This window comes from Puma concolor, chromosome D1 (genome assembly GCF_028749965.1).
Source record: "Puma concolor isolate L17-30 chromosome D1, mPumCon1.1.hap2, whole genome shotgun sequence".
In the NCBI taxonomy this organism is placed as follows: Eukaryota; Metazoa; Chordata; class Mammalia; order Carnivora; family Felidae; genus Puma; species Puma concolor.
Genome location: NC_141676.1, coordinates 93,520,056 through 93,537,778, shown reverse-complemented (window position 1 = coordinate 93,537,778; position 17,723 = coordinate 93,520,056). Strand labels below are relative to the sequence as shown.

At 51.6% G+C, this 17,723-nt stretch overlaps 1 protein-coding gene across 2 annotated transcripts in view; it reads left to right on the top strand.

Annotated features, from left to right (window-relative positions):
- The window catches only part of DCPS (decapping enzyme, scavenger), a 45,596-nt gene that overhangs the window by 24,852 nt on the left and 3,021 nt on the right, over positions 1 to 17,723 (top strand). Inside the window, exons 3-4 of one of the 2 annotated variants that reach the window (XM_025928556.2) lie at positions 7,528 to 7,673; positions 13,628 to 13,741. In XM_025928556.2, the coding sequence (XP_025784341.1) occupies positions 7,528 to 7,673; positions 13,628 to 13,741 (260 nt within the window). The remainder of the gene's footprint in view (positions 1 to 7,527; positions 7,674 to 13,627; positions 13,742 to 17,723) is intronic. The other variant, XM_086678732.1, reaches the window with a different exon arrangement.

Below are 17,723 nucleotides of genomic sequence, written 5' to 3'. Positions count from 1 at the left end.
GTGTGTGGGGAAAAGCAGGAAACTTCTGGCTTCATGTGACTAACCTGTGTGCCAGCATGCCTTGAATTAAAAATAAAAGCAAAGTTTGAAAAAGCACAATAGGTGGAGTGGTTTCATAAGGAGTATCAGGGAAGTCCTCTTAACGTACAATTGTCCCTTGAACGGTGCGGGGGTTAGGGGTGTCAGTCCCCCGTGCAGCTGAAAATCCACTCCCCTCTAAATTAACTCCCGGCTAAAACTCCCTGAAAACTTAACTACTCCCCCCAAACTTAACTGTTCATGCAGCTGAAAATCCACATACAACTTTGAGCTGTCCCCAAAGTTAATAACCTGCTGTTGACCGGAAGCTTTGCCTATGGTAGAAGCAGTTGATGAACACATATTTTGTGTGTTGTATGTATTCTGTACTGTGTTCTTACAGTGAAGTAAGCTAGAGAAAAGAAAATGGTGTTAAAACCATAAGGAAGAGATACTCTATTGTATTTATTGGGGAAAAAAATCGCTAAGTGAACCCATGCAGCTCAAACCTGTGTTGTTCAGGGGTCCGCTGTACTATGAACATTATCGAGAGATGGGTTTTGAGGGGGTTCGAAATTGTTCCAAGCTGTTATTTTAAGAATACCAGTAGGAGGGCAGGATTGGGTGGGGGCCTCCTTGTTGTTTCTCTAGCCACAGGGGAACGCTGGGTGGGGACGTGCCAGGAATGCTTACCCTGGGTAGTCAGTTTGCTAAGCGGAGGTTGGCAGAGGGCACCAGGAAGGTGCTCAGGCCTCATGTGTTGACCTACGGGGTTGGCACCATGATGCCACAGCTGAAGCCCAGTCCCGAGCCAGATGGAGCTGTGGGATCGAGGGCACCCATTTCTTTCTGTGTCAAGTGGGGACCCTAATAACACCCACCTCACACTGGTTGTGAGGAGTGAATGAGTTAATGCACGTATAGGGCTTAGAACAGCGCCTGGTATGTCTTTTCGCAATTAGCGCTGAGGGTCCAGAGGATATTGACACTTTTTTTTTTTTTACTTTTTATTTTGAAAAAAAAAAAAAAAAAATCAACCCTACAGAAGAGTTGTAAGAATAGTGCAAAGAACTCCCTTGTAAAAGCCTTATTGCTAACATCTTACCACTTTTGCCTTTTCTCTCTCTGTATGTACCTATATGATATTTTGCTCACTCTTGTTATTACTGAAAAGTAAGTTGCAGACATTGTAACCTTCCTTGCTAAGCACCTCAGTGTATGTTTCCTAGGAACCAGAGTAAAGTGGTCAATTTTAGGAAATCTCCCATGTATACCAAGCTAGTTTGCAACGTAGACACCATTATGAAATTTTACCGCTTGTTCCAATACCATCTTTCCAGCAGGACACCTCTCCCCCATCCAGGATCCGGTCCAGTCTCTAGTGTCCTTTAATCCGGAACAGCCTTTCTGCCTTCCTTTATTTTCTCTTTGACCCTTTTGAAGAGTTATCAAGCCACTTGTTTTGTAGAATGTCCCTGGATTAGGGTGGGCTAATTTTTCCTCATGGTCCGATTCGGAGCATGCATTTTTGGCCAGAATACCACGGCACATCCCTCAGGAGGCTCCTGATGGCAGTGTGTCCTGTTAGGAGTGATGTTAACTCTGAGCACCTGGGCCCTTTGTCATTAATAAGTAATCTACAGGAAGATACTTTGAGACTGTGTGTGGACATCCTGTTCCCCAACATATTTTCACCTGGTGGTTTGAGCATTTATTGGGCACTGACACTTGACCAAAATCCTCATGAAGTTCACTTGCAGGTCAACGTCTCGATTTGGCATTTAGATAGACACCAAAGTTTACTTTTGCTTGCCAATAAAAAAACTTAGCATTGGAAAGCATACTGATTTTTATCAGAGAAGTTTTAATCCATTTGGCTCAAAAATGCCCTTCCTGGGGCTTAAGCCTAAAAGGCTAGATTCATTTGTCCACTTGTTCAGTCTTCGTTGAGTGCCTCCTGCAGGCCAAGTGCTATTCCTGGTGCTGGGGATAAAATGATTAAAACAATTTTTAAAGGTAGGCAAAAACCCCTGTCCTCCTGGAAGCTGCATTCTAATGGGAGAATCAGACAATAAATCTGTACTGTACTGTCAGGTGGTAAGGAGTGAGGAAAAAGCAAGCCATCGGTGAGATAGACAGGGATGAGGTAAGGGGCGCTCCTTCAGCAGGGCTGGTGGAGAACTCCAACCTTGACTTAGGTGAGAGCAGCTGGTCAGAGGCCTAGAGATGGGATGTGACTTAGCGGAACTGTGAAGAGGTCTGTGTGGCCGGGGCGGAGACATCGAGGGGGTGATGGTGGTGAATGAGGATGGAGAAAGGGCTAGAGCAGGGTGGCTGAGGGCTGTGTAGACAGTGCTGGGAACCCAGGGGAACGGTCCAGGTTTGAAGGGGGGGCAGCCCCCGCCCCTGTCAACAGCACGTGAAGCCAGCCCACTCCTGCCCGGGGCTGCTGGTGGTGGCCTGACAGAGGCCTGGCCCCCAAGAGTGACTAGCTCTGAGGGGGTCCAGGGTCCAGCAGTGGGGCTTCTGCATCCACATCCAAGCAGGAGTTTCTCAGAAAAGGAAGAAAGATGGCAGGAAGTAAGGAGCTGGAAAATGCCTTTTTCTGTTTTCCCTGTCGCAGAAGGGGAAGGCGGGAGGAAGGGGAAGGCGGGAGGGGGCTGGCCTGGAGAGGCGCCCGCTTCCCAGCACCCTGGGTGGCTGGGGCGGTCTCTGACAAGCCTTGGCAGACAGGGGCGCGCTCCTGGGCCCAGCGGCTTTCTGATCTGAAACAGCCAGGGAGCCCCAGGCTGTGAGGCCGGGGCTCGGTGGTCATTGCCAGCAGGGCGGGCTGTTCTCCAACGTGAGTGTGGCCTTTGTCTCCATCCGGCCCTCCCATACGGAGGGAGCTCCTCCACTCACGGCTTTTCTCCCCGCCGCCCAGCCCAGGCTACCAAAGTAACAGCAAACACAGCAACAGTGAGAGCTAGCCTGGGAGAGAACTTCTCTGTGCAGGGGGCATGGGGGTGGGGGTGGGCACCTGCTGAATGCTTCCCACCTACTGCTCACTGAGTTCTCATAACCACCCTATACAGTAGGTCACCCGCGCCCGGTTACACAGCTAAGTGCAGAGCCAGTATTTGAACCCAGGCCGACTGGTGCTAGAATCTCCGTTCTTCTCTGCAAAGCTACTCTTGGATAAGGGATTTTCCTGGAGCACACTGCAAGGGTCAAGGCAATGCCATTGGGTCTATCTCTGGAAGTTTCTTATCTCTTGGGACCTGGTGTACTTGACCTCTGGCCTTTCGCCCAGGGCCATTAGAGGGTTTTGGGAGTGAGGAAGTACTTTTGCTGCCACCTCGAGGGTTGTGAGGAGGCCTTTGTGCCTCCATTTCAGGGTCAGATCCAGAGATTCCCAGGAAGTGGAGGGGATGTGGTGCCCCCCACTGGTCCACATGACATGTTTCGTTTAATGTTGACAGCAACTCTAAGGGCAGATTTTGTGGCCAGTCTTTAACAGATGAGGAAACTGGAGCCCCGAGAGGTTAAATAACACACCCAAGGTCGGGCTGTCTGTAAGCGGTGGGGGGGGGGGGGGGGGGGGGGGGAGTGTGGTGTCAACTCAGGTCCAGAGCCTGTGTCTTTGCGCTGAGCTGCTGTGCCTCCCAGAGCTGAAGGACTGGTGTTTGATGCTCACTGGAACTTGTGTGCTGGGTTAGCACCTCGGTCTGTCCCCACTGGACTGTTGGAATAATATGCGGCCAGCAGGCAGGTGTTTGAAGAGCACCAGCTTTTAGGGTAAGGAAACCTCACGTTTGGCGTTGCCTCTGCCACATCTCGAGGCAGAAGTCCTGACTCCTGTGAACCCACTCACCTGTGAAACAGGGATTCAAATTGCCTACGTCCTCAGACCACGTACGAAAGTGTAGGTGCGTGCGGGAATTTCTGGAGTTTTAAAGTGTGCCTGCTGGGCTTCCCTCAGGTTACCCTGGGCGAGCACTCTGAATCGAGAGTAAGAGAGTCGGGCAGGACATGGGTCTGTTGAGAAACATCCTGAATTTGTTTTTTTTTTTTAATTTTATTTTTTATTTTTTTAAATTTACATCCAAATTAGTTAGCATATAGTACAACGATGATTTCAGGAGCAGATTCCTTAGTGCCCCTTACCCATTTAGCCCATCCCCCCTCTCACAACCCCTCCAGTAACCCTCAGTTTGTTCTCCATATTTATGAGTCTCTTCTGTTTTGTCCCCCTCCCTGTTTTTATATTATTTTTGTTTCCCTTCCCTTATGTTCATCTGTTTTGTCTCTTAAAGTCCTCATATGAGTGGAGTCATATGATTTTTGTTTTTCTCTGATTAATTTCACTTAGCATCACACCCTCCAGTTCCATCCACGTAGTTGCAAATGGCAAGATTTCATTCTTTTTGATTGTCGAGTAATACTCCATTGTGTACATATATATATGTATGTATGTATACATGTATATGTATGTGTATATGTACAGATGCATATATGAATATATGTATATGTATATATATGTGTATACATATACGTACATATACATCTGTATGTATATACATATATGTATATATACATATGTACATATATATGTACATATATATACATATGTACATATATATGTATACATATATATATACACCACATCTTCTTTATCCATTCATCTGTCGATGGACATTTGGGCTCTTTCCATACTTGGCTATTGTTGATAGTGCTGCTATAAACATGGGGGTGCATGTGTCCCTTCAAACCAGCACACCTGTATCCCGTGGATAAATGCCTAGTACTGCAGTTGCTGGGTCATAAGGTAGTTCTATTTTTCGTTATTTGAGGAACCTCCATACTGTTTTCCAGAGTGGCTGCACCAGCTTGCATTCCCACCAACAATGCAAAAGATCCTCTTTCTCCGCATCCTCGCCAACATCTGTTGTTGCCTGAGTTGTGAATGTTAGCCATTCTGACAGGTGTGAGGTGGTATCTCATTGTGGTTTTGATTTGTATTTCCCTGATGATGAGTGATGTTGAGCATTTTTTCCTGTGTCGGTTGGCCATCTGGATGTCTTCCTTGGAGAAGTGTCTATTCATGTCTTTTGCCCATTTCTTCACTGGATTGTTTTTTTTGGGTGTTGAGTTTGATAGGTTTTTTTTATAGATTTTAGATACTAACCCTTTATCTGATATGTCATTTGCAAATATCTTCTCCCATTCTGTCGGTTGCCTTTTAGTTTTGCTGATTGTTTCCTTCGCTGTGCAGAAGGTTTTTATTTTGATAAGGTCCCAATAGTTCATTTTTGCTTTGGTTTCCCTTGCCTCCAGGGACATGTTGAGTAAGAAGTTGCTGCGGCCAAGATCAAAGAGGTTTTTTTCCTGCTTTCTCCTCGAGGATTTTGATGACTTCCTGTCGTACATTGACAGAATGGCTTTCACCCATTTTGAGTTTCTTTTTGCGTATGGTGTAAGAAAGCGGTCCAGGTTCATTCTTCTGCATGTCACTGTCCAATTTTCCCAGCACCACTTGCTGAAGAGACTGTCTTGATTCCATTGGATATTCTTTCCTGCTTTGTCAAAGATTAGTTGGCCATACGTTTGTGGGTCCATTTCTGGGTTCTCTATTCTGTTCCATTGATCTGAGTGTCTGTTCCTATGCCAGTACCATACTGTCTTGATGATTACAGCTTTGCAGTATAGCTTGAAGTCTGGGATTGTGATGCCTCCTGCTTTGGTTTTGTTTTTCAAGATTGCTTTGGCTATTCGGGGTCTTTTCTGGTTCCATACAAATTTTAGGATTGTTTGTTCTAGCTCTGTGAAGAATGCTGGTGTTATTTTGATAGGGATTGCATTGAATATGTAGATTGCTTTGGGTAGTGTCGACATTTTAACAATATTTGTTCTTCCTATCCAGGAGCATGGAATCTTTTTCCATTTTTTTTGTGTCATCTTCAGTTTCTTTCATAAGCTTTCTATAGTTTTCAGTGTATAGATGTTTCACCTCTTTGTTTAGATTTATTCCTAGGTATTTTATGGTTTTTGGTGCAATTGTAAATGGGATCGATTCCTTGATTTCTCTTTCTGCTGCTTCATTGTTGGTGTATAGGAATGCATCTGATTTCTGTGCATTGATTTTATATCCTGCAACTTTGCCGAATTCATGAATCAGTTCTAGCAGTTTTTTGGTGGAATCTTTTGGGTTTTCCTTATAGAGTATCATGTCATCTGCGAAGAGTGAAAGTTTGACCTCCTCCTGGCTGATTTGGATGCCTTTTATTGCTTTGTGTTGTCTGACTACAGAAGCTAAGACTTCCAATACTATGTTGAATAACAGTGGCGAGAGTGGACATCCCAGTCTTGTTCCTGACCTTAGGGGGAAAGCTCTCAGTTTTTCCCCATTGAGGGTATTAACATTGGGTCGTTCATATTAGAAATGTCTCCTGATTTTAGAACACCATTTTCCTCTCCTGCCCTTAAGATCTATGTGGAAGCACTATGTATAAATGATAACAGTTGTAGCAGATGTTATTAGAAGTAGGGAAAAGGATTTAACCAAAGCCAGGTGGTGTTGGACTAGAACCCTAGCCTAGTGTCTGTTTAGGAAAACTATAAGACTTCCTGCTGATGAAAACAGCAGTTCTCAACTGGGGGCAATTTCATCCCCCAGGGGGCATTTGGCAATGTCTGGAGACGTTTTTGGCTGTCCTAGCTGGAGACAGGATTTTACTAACATCCTGGTAGAAATCTGCTGTTCTGGTAACCGTCCTGTAGCATACAGGACAGTCCCCATATGACAAGAATTATCTGTCCAAAATATGGACCGTGCCAGGGTTGAGAAAGGCTGATTAAAAATAGCCAGCACTTACGTAGTATTTGCTTTGTGTCAGACAGTGTTCTAAGTGCTTCACAGGTATTAACTTGTTTAATCCTCCCAACTCTGTGACATAGGAGCTATTATTATCCTCCATTGACAGATGGGGGAGTAGGGGCTTGGGAAGGTTAAATAACTGGACCAGGGTCAGGGTCCCGAGGAAGGAACAGGCAGAGCCAGGACTTGAACTCAGTCCAGCTCCGGAGTCCACGCCTTTAACCATGGTGCTCTGCTGCTCTGCTGCTCTGCTTTGCATGAGGGAAGGCTACTTAGCTTTAAGTCAGATCTTCAGCTTTGGGTCTAGAAAGCCACATACCAAGAAATTTGCTATGTGACAAGAGTCAGAAACCTTTCATTCCTGTGCCTAGAAAACAGAGTGGGGAAGGGTGGTGAGGGGCCCAGCGACCCATCATCAGTGAAAAAAAACCCTGTGACTCCCAGATGCTGAGTGTGATTCAACTTATGAATTTATTGGCGTGAGGCACCTCATGGGTCCCGGGTGACTATAACCTCTTAGCCTTCAGCTCCTTTCGTTGGGGAATCAGAGATGGGGGTGGGGGTCACCTCTCTGTGCTGGGGACCACAGTGTGACAGGACTGTGCAGAGCGTGCACCTAACTTTGGAGTCCCGGGCTGTGTTTGTCATTACAGATGTAAAGACAACCGTGGTTTACCCTGCCACAGAGAAGCACCTAGAAAAGTACCTGCGCCAGGACCTCCACCTGGTCCGAGAGACGGGGGCCGATTACAAGAACGTCACCTTGCCCCACCTGGAGTCCCAGAGCCTCAGCATCCAGGTGACTGGCCGCCGCGCCTCAGACTGGCCCCAGGGGGTGCGGACACAGAGTGCTCCCTGTGGCCGGAGTCTCTGTCTCGAGGATCTGGCAGGGCCAGCACAGTTCCACAGGTTTGGGGTAGCACAAGCAGCACTGTGGAACCCCTGGCCCCTCCTTGTGCAGGAGTGAACGCATGGATTTGTAAGTAACTGCACAGGATGGGAGAGGGTGAGAGTGCTGTGGGGAAAAGCAACCTGGGTGAGTAGCATGGGAAATGCTGGACTGGGGTGGCCGCTGTTTTATCCAGGATGGCCAGAGGCTCGACCCTGGTCCTGGGCGTGCCGCTGAGGCTCTGTGGGACTCTCAGAGCAGCCCAGGCCTTTGGAGAATTTGTATCTGCCTCAGCGCTGATACTGTCTCAGAATGACTGTGCCCTCACCTGGGTCTATGAATGGGTCAAGACTGACGCCAGGGTAGCCACCCCACCCCGTTCCAGACTTTTTATTCCTGGTTCTGCCTGTGCAAACCCGCCTCTGGGAGTCGAGTCCCAGAGTTAAAAACTTCATTCACTCGTTCCCCTTGCTTTCGTTCCCCAGAGAGCAGGGTCCTGATGTGCCTGGTGGCTTAGCACAGGGCCTCCTCTCCCAAAGGCTAATGTGAGGTTTGGCGGTGTCTTCAGCCACTAGACCAGATGCAAGGCCATTTAGCGAAGAGATCCCGAGTTCTTGATGGGCCGAGGCCCAGTGCCAACCAGAGCCTGCGCCTGCAGTCGGCCCCAAGTGAATGCTCAGCCTTAAATATGATGGATGAGGCGTTTCCTTGCTCACTTGCTGGCTCTCACCATCTCTGTCTCTTCATCATTCACCCTTGTTCTCTTTGAGCGTTTCTCAGCCACTCTGCCCAAGATCCAGGTTGTGGCTTTTGGGGGTGGTCAGACACAGGGCACTCATTGCCATGTCTCCCGGACCAGAAGAAGGGAGGGGGCCCTTGGCTGTGGGGGCCAAGGGCCCCGCCAAGTCAGTTATACATGGGAGAAGTAAGGAAAGGGTGGTTGGCAGGTGTGCAGGAGGCCGTGTGGGGCGACAGCCCGCTTTCCTACTTGGGAAGACCCCGCTGACTGGGAGTCCTCGTCCCCCTGTGCCACATTTGCACTAGGTTCCTCTGGCTCAAGCTGGCGTGATTTTTTTTTTTTTTAAGTCCCTATACTTGCTCAGTCTTCTACATGGAAAGGAGATATGTCTGCATCTTGCTAGATGGCTGCTGCCATTCAGGGTCCCAGAGGGATCTCCTGGAATATATGTTCTGTGGCACCAGTTGCACAAATATGGGATCCAAAGGAGGATGCTCTTAAAGTCGGTGTGACTTGTATGTGTACTGTCTTATCCACTGCCGTGTACTTCCTCTTGGAAAATAATACAGCCAGATTCTCCTACTACTCGGCCAAGTTCTGTTTGACGCAAGTATTCGTGTATCCTTTCTTGACCGTTTCTAGTAGGTTTACAAAGCACTCAGCTCAACTGCAACACTCATTGTATTAATTGTGCACCTACTGTGTACCAGGCCATGTACTAGGCTCTGGAGGGTCACCAGGGTGAACACTTGTAATGCCCCCAGAGTCTTGTGGGGAAGACAGACATGGAGTCTGACCGGCACAGTACAATGGGATAAGTACTCCCCCGCGGGTGGTTTGTATCCAAGGTTCAGTGGTGACACAAAGGGAGGTGATCAGCCTGGACAGTGGGGGGCTTTACAGAGGAAGGGATCCTCCAGTTGGGTCTTAAGGGACAGATGGAAGTTTGCCAAGTGGACAAGGCAGAGAAGGGCATTCCAGGCAGAGGGAAGAACAAAGATAGGCCCCGAGAGCTGGAGGGTCAGCAGGACAAACCAGGAGCAGACGGGCAGGGGCCAGAAGCAGGCGTGTGCACCTGTCAGGACACCAGGAGCTCCCAAACCTGGCTGATCATCAGGATTGCCTGGGGAGATTTTTTAAAATACAGAGCATGGGGCCCTACTCCATGTCTACTGAATCAGGATGTTCAGGGAGTGGAGCTGGGAAATCTGTATTTATTTCTTTTATTTTGCAGGAGAGAATGAGCAGGGAAGGGGCAGAGAGAGAGGGGGACAGAGGATCTGAAGTGGGCTCCGTGTTGACATCACGGATGTGATGCAGGGCTCCAACTCACAAACCATGAGATCATGACCTGAGCCGAAGTCGATGTTTAACCGACTAAGCCATCCAGGCGTCCCATGGAAAATCTGTATTTTTTTTTAAGGTTTATTTATTTATTTTGAGAGAGAGAGAGAGAGAGAAAGAGATAGAGCATGTGGACAAACAGGGGAGGGGCAGAGAAAGAGGGAGAGAGAGAGAATCTCAAGCAGCCTTCACGCTGTCAGAGCAGAGCCCGACACGGGGCTCCAGCCCACGAACCATGGGATCATGACTGGAGCCGAAATCAGGAGTGGGACAGTCAACCCACTGAGCCACCCGGGCACCCCGGGAAATCTGTATTTTTAAAAAATATGTTTCTAATGATCATCAGATTTGAGAACAGTTGCCACAGGCAATGAGGGTCCCCCTAGACGGGTTTAAGTATATGGGTTCCACGAGATTTAAAGAACTGCTCGAGTTTGGTGAGTGTGGAGGGCTCTAAAGACCAGCGTGGGTCCTGGCCCAGGCCGAGACAGTGGGGAAGGCTTCGGCAGTGATTTGAGAAGTAGGGCTCGAAGCTGGCGGATTCGAGAGGCGAGCAGAGTCTGGGGGTGGCTCCAGGTCCAGCTTGGATGGAGCATGGATAGGTAGCGGGGTCACTAACCAGGACAGGGGTTGTGGGCAGCGGAGAGGGTTTATGTCGGAAACAGTTGAGTTTGGGACTTGGGAGCGCTCACCAGGTGCCCGGGACTGTTTCAGCTTTCTCTGTGCATTCCCTCATTGACTCTACTCAGCAGCAATTTGGAGACGAGATTCACAGCCCGTCAGTGTCACCCCGGTGCCCATGCTGCCGGCCGACCACCCTATTTGGCTCCTCAGATTTGAGGTTCTTGTAACTCCTCAGTATATAATGCCATCAGGGGCGTCTGGGTGACTCAGTCAGTTAAGCATCCAACTTCGCCTCGGGTCATGATCTCACAGTTCGTGGGTTCAGCTCAGAGACTGGAGCCTGCTTCGAATTCTGTGTCTCCCTCTGTCTCTGCCCCTCTCCCCCTCCCCCCTCAAAAAGAAATAAACATTAATAAGTGAATGAAAGGAAAGAAAGAAAGGAAAAGAGAAAAGTACTGCCATCTGACATCTGGATCCCGAGCGTTAGAGACCATCAGGCTAAAAGTGTTGGTCTGTGAGTCGTCAGGTTGAGGTCAGTGTCCGTCCAGGGTTTGGATTCCCATTCTGCCATCTCCGAGCAGTGTGAGTGTCCTGCCATTCTGACCCCATTTCTTCGCCTGGAAAATGCAAGTGGGGTCCCAGTGGGGATTGAGAGGGGCACCACAGATCACGTCCCCGCTGTTGGTTCCAGCACAGACTGGGCACCAGGACGGTAGCTGCCGTTGTGCACACGCAGGTCCCATTCCGAGGACAGGGGAGGTCAGGGGAGGGCAGTGCTGATACAGCGGAGGTGTGGACAGGTGAGGGGTGGCCGGAGGAGAGCGGCTAGCAGGGGGGCGAGCAGAAAAGCAGGAGGAGAGCGAACAGGGAGTGAGGTATCCCAGGGGAGACTTGCCGGTGTCACCTGCCGCAAGGAAGCTATGCCAGGTGCCTGCCAGAAGCCGGGGGTGGCTGAGTCCCCCGGGCTTGCATCCTGATGGGCTCGCTCCCCGTTACAGGCCCTGCCCCTCCCCTCCCCCCCCCCCCACCATGATTTGTGTGAATTCTGTTCCCTGGCCCCCTCCCTTTCTCAGCTGGGCTGCTGGCCTGGGACTTCACGTGGATTCACAACCCCCGCCCCTGCTCTCCCAGAGGCCTGCTCCCGTGACCTGAAGCCGGAGGTGTGGGGCCAGACTCGGTTGGAATTGGTTGGACTTCCTCATGCTTGCTTTTTCCTTACAACGTGAGGACGACAGCGACACCAGCTTGACCGGGTTGCTGCGCGCGGTAGTCCCTGGGAGGCCCTGAGAACAGGGCCCGCACGTGGGAGGGCTGCTCACCACCACCAGGCCTCTGCTCTCGGTGCAGCGGCCTCCGGCAGAGCGCCTGTTGTCATCGCCACGAGGCTGCGGCTCAACGCCCCCTCTTGCTGGAGCTTTCTGAGCACTTTCCTCTGCCTTTATGGGGCCTCCTCTGTGCCAGGCGCTGTCAGTCACTTTTCACTCCTCACCACTCTGTGCCGTGCAGGTATCGTCTCAGAGGGGGAGACTCCAGTCCCCTCTCAGGGGGAAACTGAGGCTCAGAGAGTACACCACTTTGCCCAAGGTGTCAGCTAGTTAGTGAGGAGGCAGGAGAGGACACCAGGACCAGTTTGTTCTCTGTCTACGACTACACAACTTTCCAGTCTGAGGGGGCTGCTTATCTGGGGGCAAAAGACAGCCCAGGCCCCAGGGAGGCTGCTCCAGGGCTCTCCACAGAGTGTCATCTTTCACCTCCCTCACCTTTACCATTGGGGCACTTTGGGTCACGTTCCGGCTGGCTTTTTTTTCTGCCGCAGCACGTTCCCAGCGAGACTTCCAGCAGGAGAGGAAATGCGTCCGTGGGAGACCCCGGGGCTGCGTGGGGCAGCCATTGCTGGCTGTGCTCCAGTCCGCTCCCAGGAAGTGGCGGGAAGGCCCCTCTTTTGTAGTGGGCGGGCCACATGGTGACCGACCTGTTGGCCTTACCAGGGGTCTGGGAACCCCAGATACCCCCAGGCAGGTACCCTCTGCTCTCTCCGTCTCAGACGGTCGCGTTTGACCTTGGCCGCACCGGCCGAGAGTGGGGATGTGGACTCAGCAGATCAGCTCCCACGGCCCCCTGGCCTTCGCGGACACGCTTGTTCTAGAACTCCCGGGAGCGGGCAGAGGAGCCCTCCGCCGGCCTGGCCGTGTCCGTGCCCGGGCCTCACGATCCACCCCCTCGGTGAGCCGGAAGGCCCTTCCCAGGCACAGGCCCAGCCGCTGCCCTCTGTCTGGCTCTGCAGCAGCCTTCTGTCTCGGATTTCAAGCTGGGAGTTGACTCAGAGCTCTGGGGAAGTGAAGAGAGGAGGTCTCTGTGAGCCCCGTGAGAACAGGGGCTTTCTTCTCTTAACCCCCCTGCAGGCTGGCTTCTTCACAGAGGCCACCAGGACCCTAAAGGTAAAACGACATCCTCGGGATCCACACAGTACTCAAGGAAGGGTCCTCTGAAGACTGCCAGCAGCCGGTAAAAGGGTCTGAGAGGGGCTGGAGGCCCTGGCTTGACAGGAAAGGTCCGTGTAATTGCTGTCTCCCAGCTGTGCCTATTCTGTGTTGTCACACAAGGGCCGTGTCAGCGGAAGCCGCTGTGGCTGCAGGTGGGCAGAGGCGCCAATCCCACCACAAATGAGAGTCCCACCCAGCAGGGTGGGAAACCCATACACATCCATGTCTAGGCCTGGTGTGCAGCTGGCTCCCTCCGCAGAAGGAAGTCCCACCCTGTCTTTGTCTGTGGTCATGAAGAAAGTGGGAAGGGGCCCACGGAGACCGCTGTTCGCGAGTCCCGCGGGCAGGAGCGGGGATGGATGCACACAGGCCGGCGAGGCCACGGCAGAGCATGTACATGGCCTAAACGCAGGAAGGACCCAAAGAAACGGCCCCATCCGAGCTGCAGTGGCCCCTGAGGGGATGGCTGTGGTGGGAGAGGGGAAGTCTCTTCTGGACCCCCAAGAGCAGATCGGTGGGGACAAGGCAGCCTGAGTGTAGACCCCCTGAGCTCAGTGACCCTATATGGCTTGGCTGTCCTTCCTGGAGGGGTCGGAGAGCTTAGCTAGCCTGGTCTGTGGTGTTTCCCCAGAGGTTGTGAGTAGCTATGTGACCCCCCCTCCCCCTCCTTCCAGTGGGTGTACAACATTCTCGATAAGAAGGCTGAAGCTGACCGGATTGTTTTTGAGAACCCAGATCCCTCTGATGGCTTTGTCCTCATCCCCGATCTCAAGTGGAACCAACAGCAGGTAACAGCTTTCTTGCTGGGGCTCTCTGGTCTCCCAGTACTTGCTCTAGGTTGTTGGGCCTCCTTAGTCCTGCCCTTCTTTCTCACCTTGGTTCCTCTCTCTAAGCCGATTTTAATTAACCAACAACAGAAACCCAAGCTGTGCACAAACGTTCACACCTTAATGTGTCCACTTGAAGTTCTCTCTGGCTGTCCTCCCACGCAGGGGGGAAAGAATGGCATGATGTTTGCGCCCATAAGCATACGGCCATTCTTTAACCAGCCAAGTGGCTCAGCTGCCACCCTCCCTTCCAGGAGCACCTGGAGCCCTGAAGAGGACTGTTTACATTCTTTCCATGCCCCTGCATACCAGCAGATCCAGGCAGGCCTAAGACCTGAAGCACTGATAGGAAGGAGCCATGGCAACCAACGCAAAGGGTCCCCTCCACCGCCCGAGAGCAAGAGGGGTCTTCCAGTGGCCCAGGCTTCCACTCGGGCCTCTCAGCTGTTTCCTGCTCTCCGTGCCCCTCGCTTCCACTGTCCCAAGGAGCAGGTTTCCAGGGTGAGCTGACGTCACTCACCCTCTCTGTCCGGTTCTCCGTAGCCTCCGTCTCTCTCTTTTTCGTCTCTCTCTTTTTCGCCTCCCTTCCTCACTGCCACCCCAGCCCACCACCAAAGCTGCAATGGACCACCACCTCTTTGGGTAGACTGGATACCCCTGGCATCAGCAGCAGGCAGAGAACCGTGTTGCAGGAAGGGCTGTTCACGTCACGGACTGGAACGTGGACCTGGGCCGGGCTCAGCCTGTGGCGGGCCAGGGGCCATGGTGAGGCCAAGGAAGCCAGACGCGGGATTGCTGGGTAGGAAGTGGAGAGGAGGTAAACTCTCTCTTCTGGTTTAGATCTTTGAGTCACCCGAGCGTGGGTTTGCCGCGCTGCCCTCCGGTGGACCCTTCTGGTTCCTGGGCTCCTCACACAGGTGGCGTTCTAGAGTCCGGTCAGTCACCTCCCCACGCACACCTTCCCTCCCGCTTTCTCAGTCATGGCCTGCCTTTGGGTCCTAAACTGGGCTCACCCGCAGTTTACTTGGTTTTGATTTGGTGATTTCTAGATCTACAATGCTACTTCTTCACTACCCAGAAAAGGGGGGCGAGGGCCTGCGGTTGGGGTAAAGGGACAGGACTTCAGCTCAGAGGTACACGGGCAAGTGAGTGCCAGCTGCCTCTTAAGAGCAGCTCCTGGGAGTTACTGAACTTGGCCTGAGGGGTGGTAGAGAATCTGAAGGGATTTTCAGAAGTTGTAGCACTGAGTGATGATTTGTGTGAGGCAAGTGAGACGGAAGGAGATAACCGTCCACTAGTAGGGTGTTGTGGCGGAGAGAGGCTGCAGGGGTTCCTGTGTCCACGCCCCTACCCCCTGCCCTTCAGCTTATCTCCGCCTCAGGCCTTGAGGGAAGAAGCCAGGTCTGGCCCTGGAGTCGTCTGGGAGCAGGGACAAGGCCACAGAGCAGGAGTGCAGCTCTGCAAACCCCCTGTCTGTCCCCTTGGGCAGCCCCGTGCCTGGAGGCCCCGGGTCACAGACTGGGTCACGGGAGATGGGATGTGAGGTGGAAGGAACTTCTGCCTCACGAGATCTTTGAAGACTAAGGAGCTTGTGACTCGTAGGAGGTGGTGGTCTGAGGGCCAGGCGGCGACAGCAAAAGATTGACTCCTGCATCTCCATTCAAGAAGCCCTTGAACACACTTGAGCCCAGGGCCCTGAGAATGAAAATCCATTGTCCTTTTGACCTTGTGCTGGCAGGCATCCTGCTGGGCCTGCCGGTGGAACTGCCCTGTCTCTCCGTTCCCTTTAAGACAGAAAAGTCTTCAGTAGCTGCACTGGGCTCCCAGCCACAGGGCTGGGGCGACTTGCCCTTGAGGGTTGTGAATAGGCCAGCTTAAATGTCACGTTTCCCTTAATGGTCATACAGGTGCAATTGTTCTTAACCTTTCCTTAATTAGCACTTGTCTCTTAGTGGTGCCATATTTCGTTGTCTCAAATCCTTGGCTTGTGACAGAACACTGAAATTGACTGCTCCCTTAGAATGTGGCAGCGTGGCCAGCAGGCGAGACAGACCGGGCCTGGACTTCTTTGTCCTTGTACTAGAGGAGGGTTGAGGAGAGAGGAACCCGGCATATTTGCCCTAAGGAGCCTTCCTAGCCACCCAGGAATCTCCTCGCCTCCCAGCTGCTGGCCCAGGATTAAAGAGACTTTGTCCGTATGTCCATCCATCCACCCATCTATCCATTCCACAAGATTTATCAAATGCCTAATGTCTGTTAGAGAATCTTGCCTCCCTGGAGTTTATAATATCCCTTCCTCAGTTCTTTTAAGAGATCACTTGTATATTCTCTTTTATTTGCTTTTTTTTTTTTTTTTTAAGGTCTAGTTAAGACATGCACGAGGTAAAAGTGCAGAATAGAATAAATAGTGCGGTGAAAGCAAGTTCCCTCACCCCACATTCTTCCACTTCCGTTCCCCAGAAGGGACTGTTTCTCAAAAGAGATTATGTCTTTGTCTCTCCTTCCAGGTATCGTCTCTGCACGTTGTGTATATAAGTATATAGGGTGTGTTTCTATGGACACAACATGCACTTTCCGCTCATATAATGTAGGTTCTTTGATCTAAAGGGCTCAGACCAAGAAACTCTTCCTCTGGGTCGCTCCAGAGGTGGAAAGATGGCCCTCCGGCCATTCTCCACCGTGCCCCTTGCCAGGAAGCCGTTCCTTTGACTCTGCTGTCCTGCCTTGTAAAAAGAGATCAGTGGTGACTGCCTGCCCGAAGTGGCCGATGGGCCAGCTTGAGGGATACCAGCCTGAGACCCTTGCCAGCTCCTTGTCTGGCTTTCTTCATGCCATTTCTCTGGGCCGGGGGCCCTTGGGCTGCCTGCAGAAAATCTGGGCTCACGTCTGCCTATCACAGAATGGGTTTCTTTCCCTGCCAGTGGAGCAGAGAGGTGTGATTTAATGCCACATTTGTGATTTGTCAGCAGACATCATCTAAAACAAATGCCACTGTTATTTGAGAGTCTGTGACAGTGACATATAAGAACAGCTGGAGACACTGACAGGCACATGTACACCCCGAGTTCAAGCAGTTCTGTTTCCTGCTTCTCTTGGGCTCCTCACGAGGGACAGAGCAAATGTCCTGGGCACAGGCCATGAGAAGGGAGAGTCTGGGAGAGACCAATGGGCAAAACTGAAGCCTAGGTAGGCACAGCTCAGCCAGCTGCTGGGCGGTTCCCACGGGGCTGGTCTGTAGCCGGCCCGAGGCAGAGAGCCCGGATTGTTGGAACTCGTGCAGAGAAGAATGTGGTAGGAAGAGACTCTGTTGGCCTGAAGGGGCACAGTTGGACACCAGGCACCATATGGAAAACCGTCTTCTCAGTTTTCAAACTGGGGCCCTTGGGGATTTGGTTGGTGACTCATGGTCCCCAGATTATGTCCTTGAGGGATGTAGCAGCTCACGCTGCCTGGCTGAGTGCTGCCGGCTTCCTCCTGCGTCTTGCTCCTTGGAGCCCTGGTGTCTGGGGCCTGCCTCGCACATGGATGTGATAGTCGGCCAGGGCCAGTGTGGGTGAGCAGGGAGGGCGGGAAGGTTTTCTGGGCAGAAGAAGAGTTTATTTGCTCTCTGGCACAAGATCTTGTTGACTTTGGTTCTTTACACTGTTGTGACCTCCAGGTTTTCGGCCAGGCGCTGTTTTCAGGAAGGACAGCCGGAAGGGTTGGCCTGTGAGCCCTGTGCGTTAGGGGAAGAGAGGAAAAGGTTAAGCGCTCTGGTGGTGCTCATTGCTGAGCTGGCCCCGGGGCCCCTTTCCACCTTTCAAATCGTTCTACATCCTTCCCCTACACTGGACTCCAGACAAATCGAATTACTTACTCTGCCCCTCACATGCTGTATACTTTCTTGTCTCTGAGCCTTTGCTGTCACTGTTCCTTCTAACCTGAATGCTCTTCCTCTAAATGC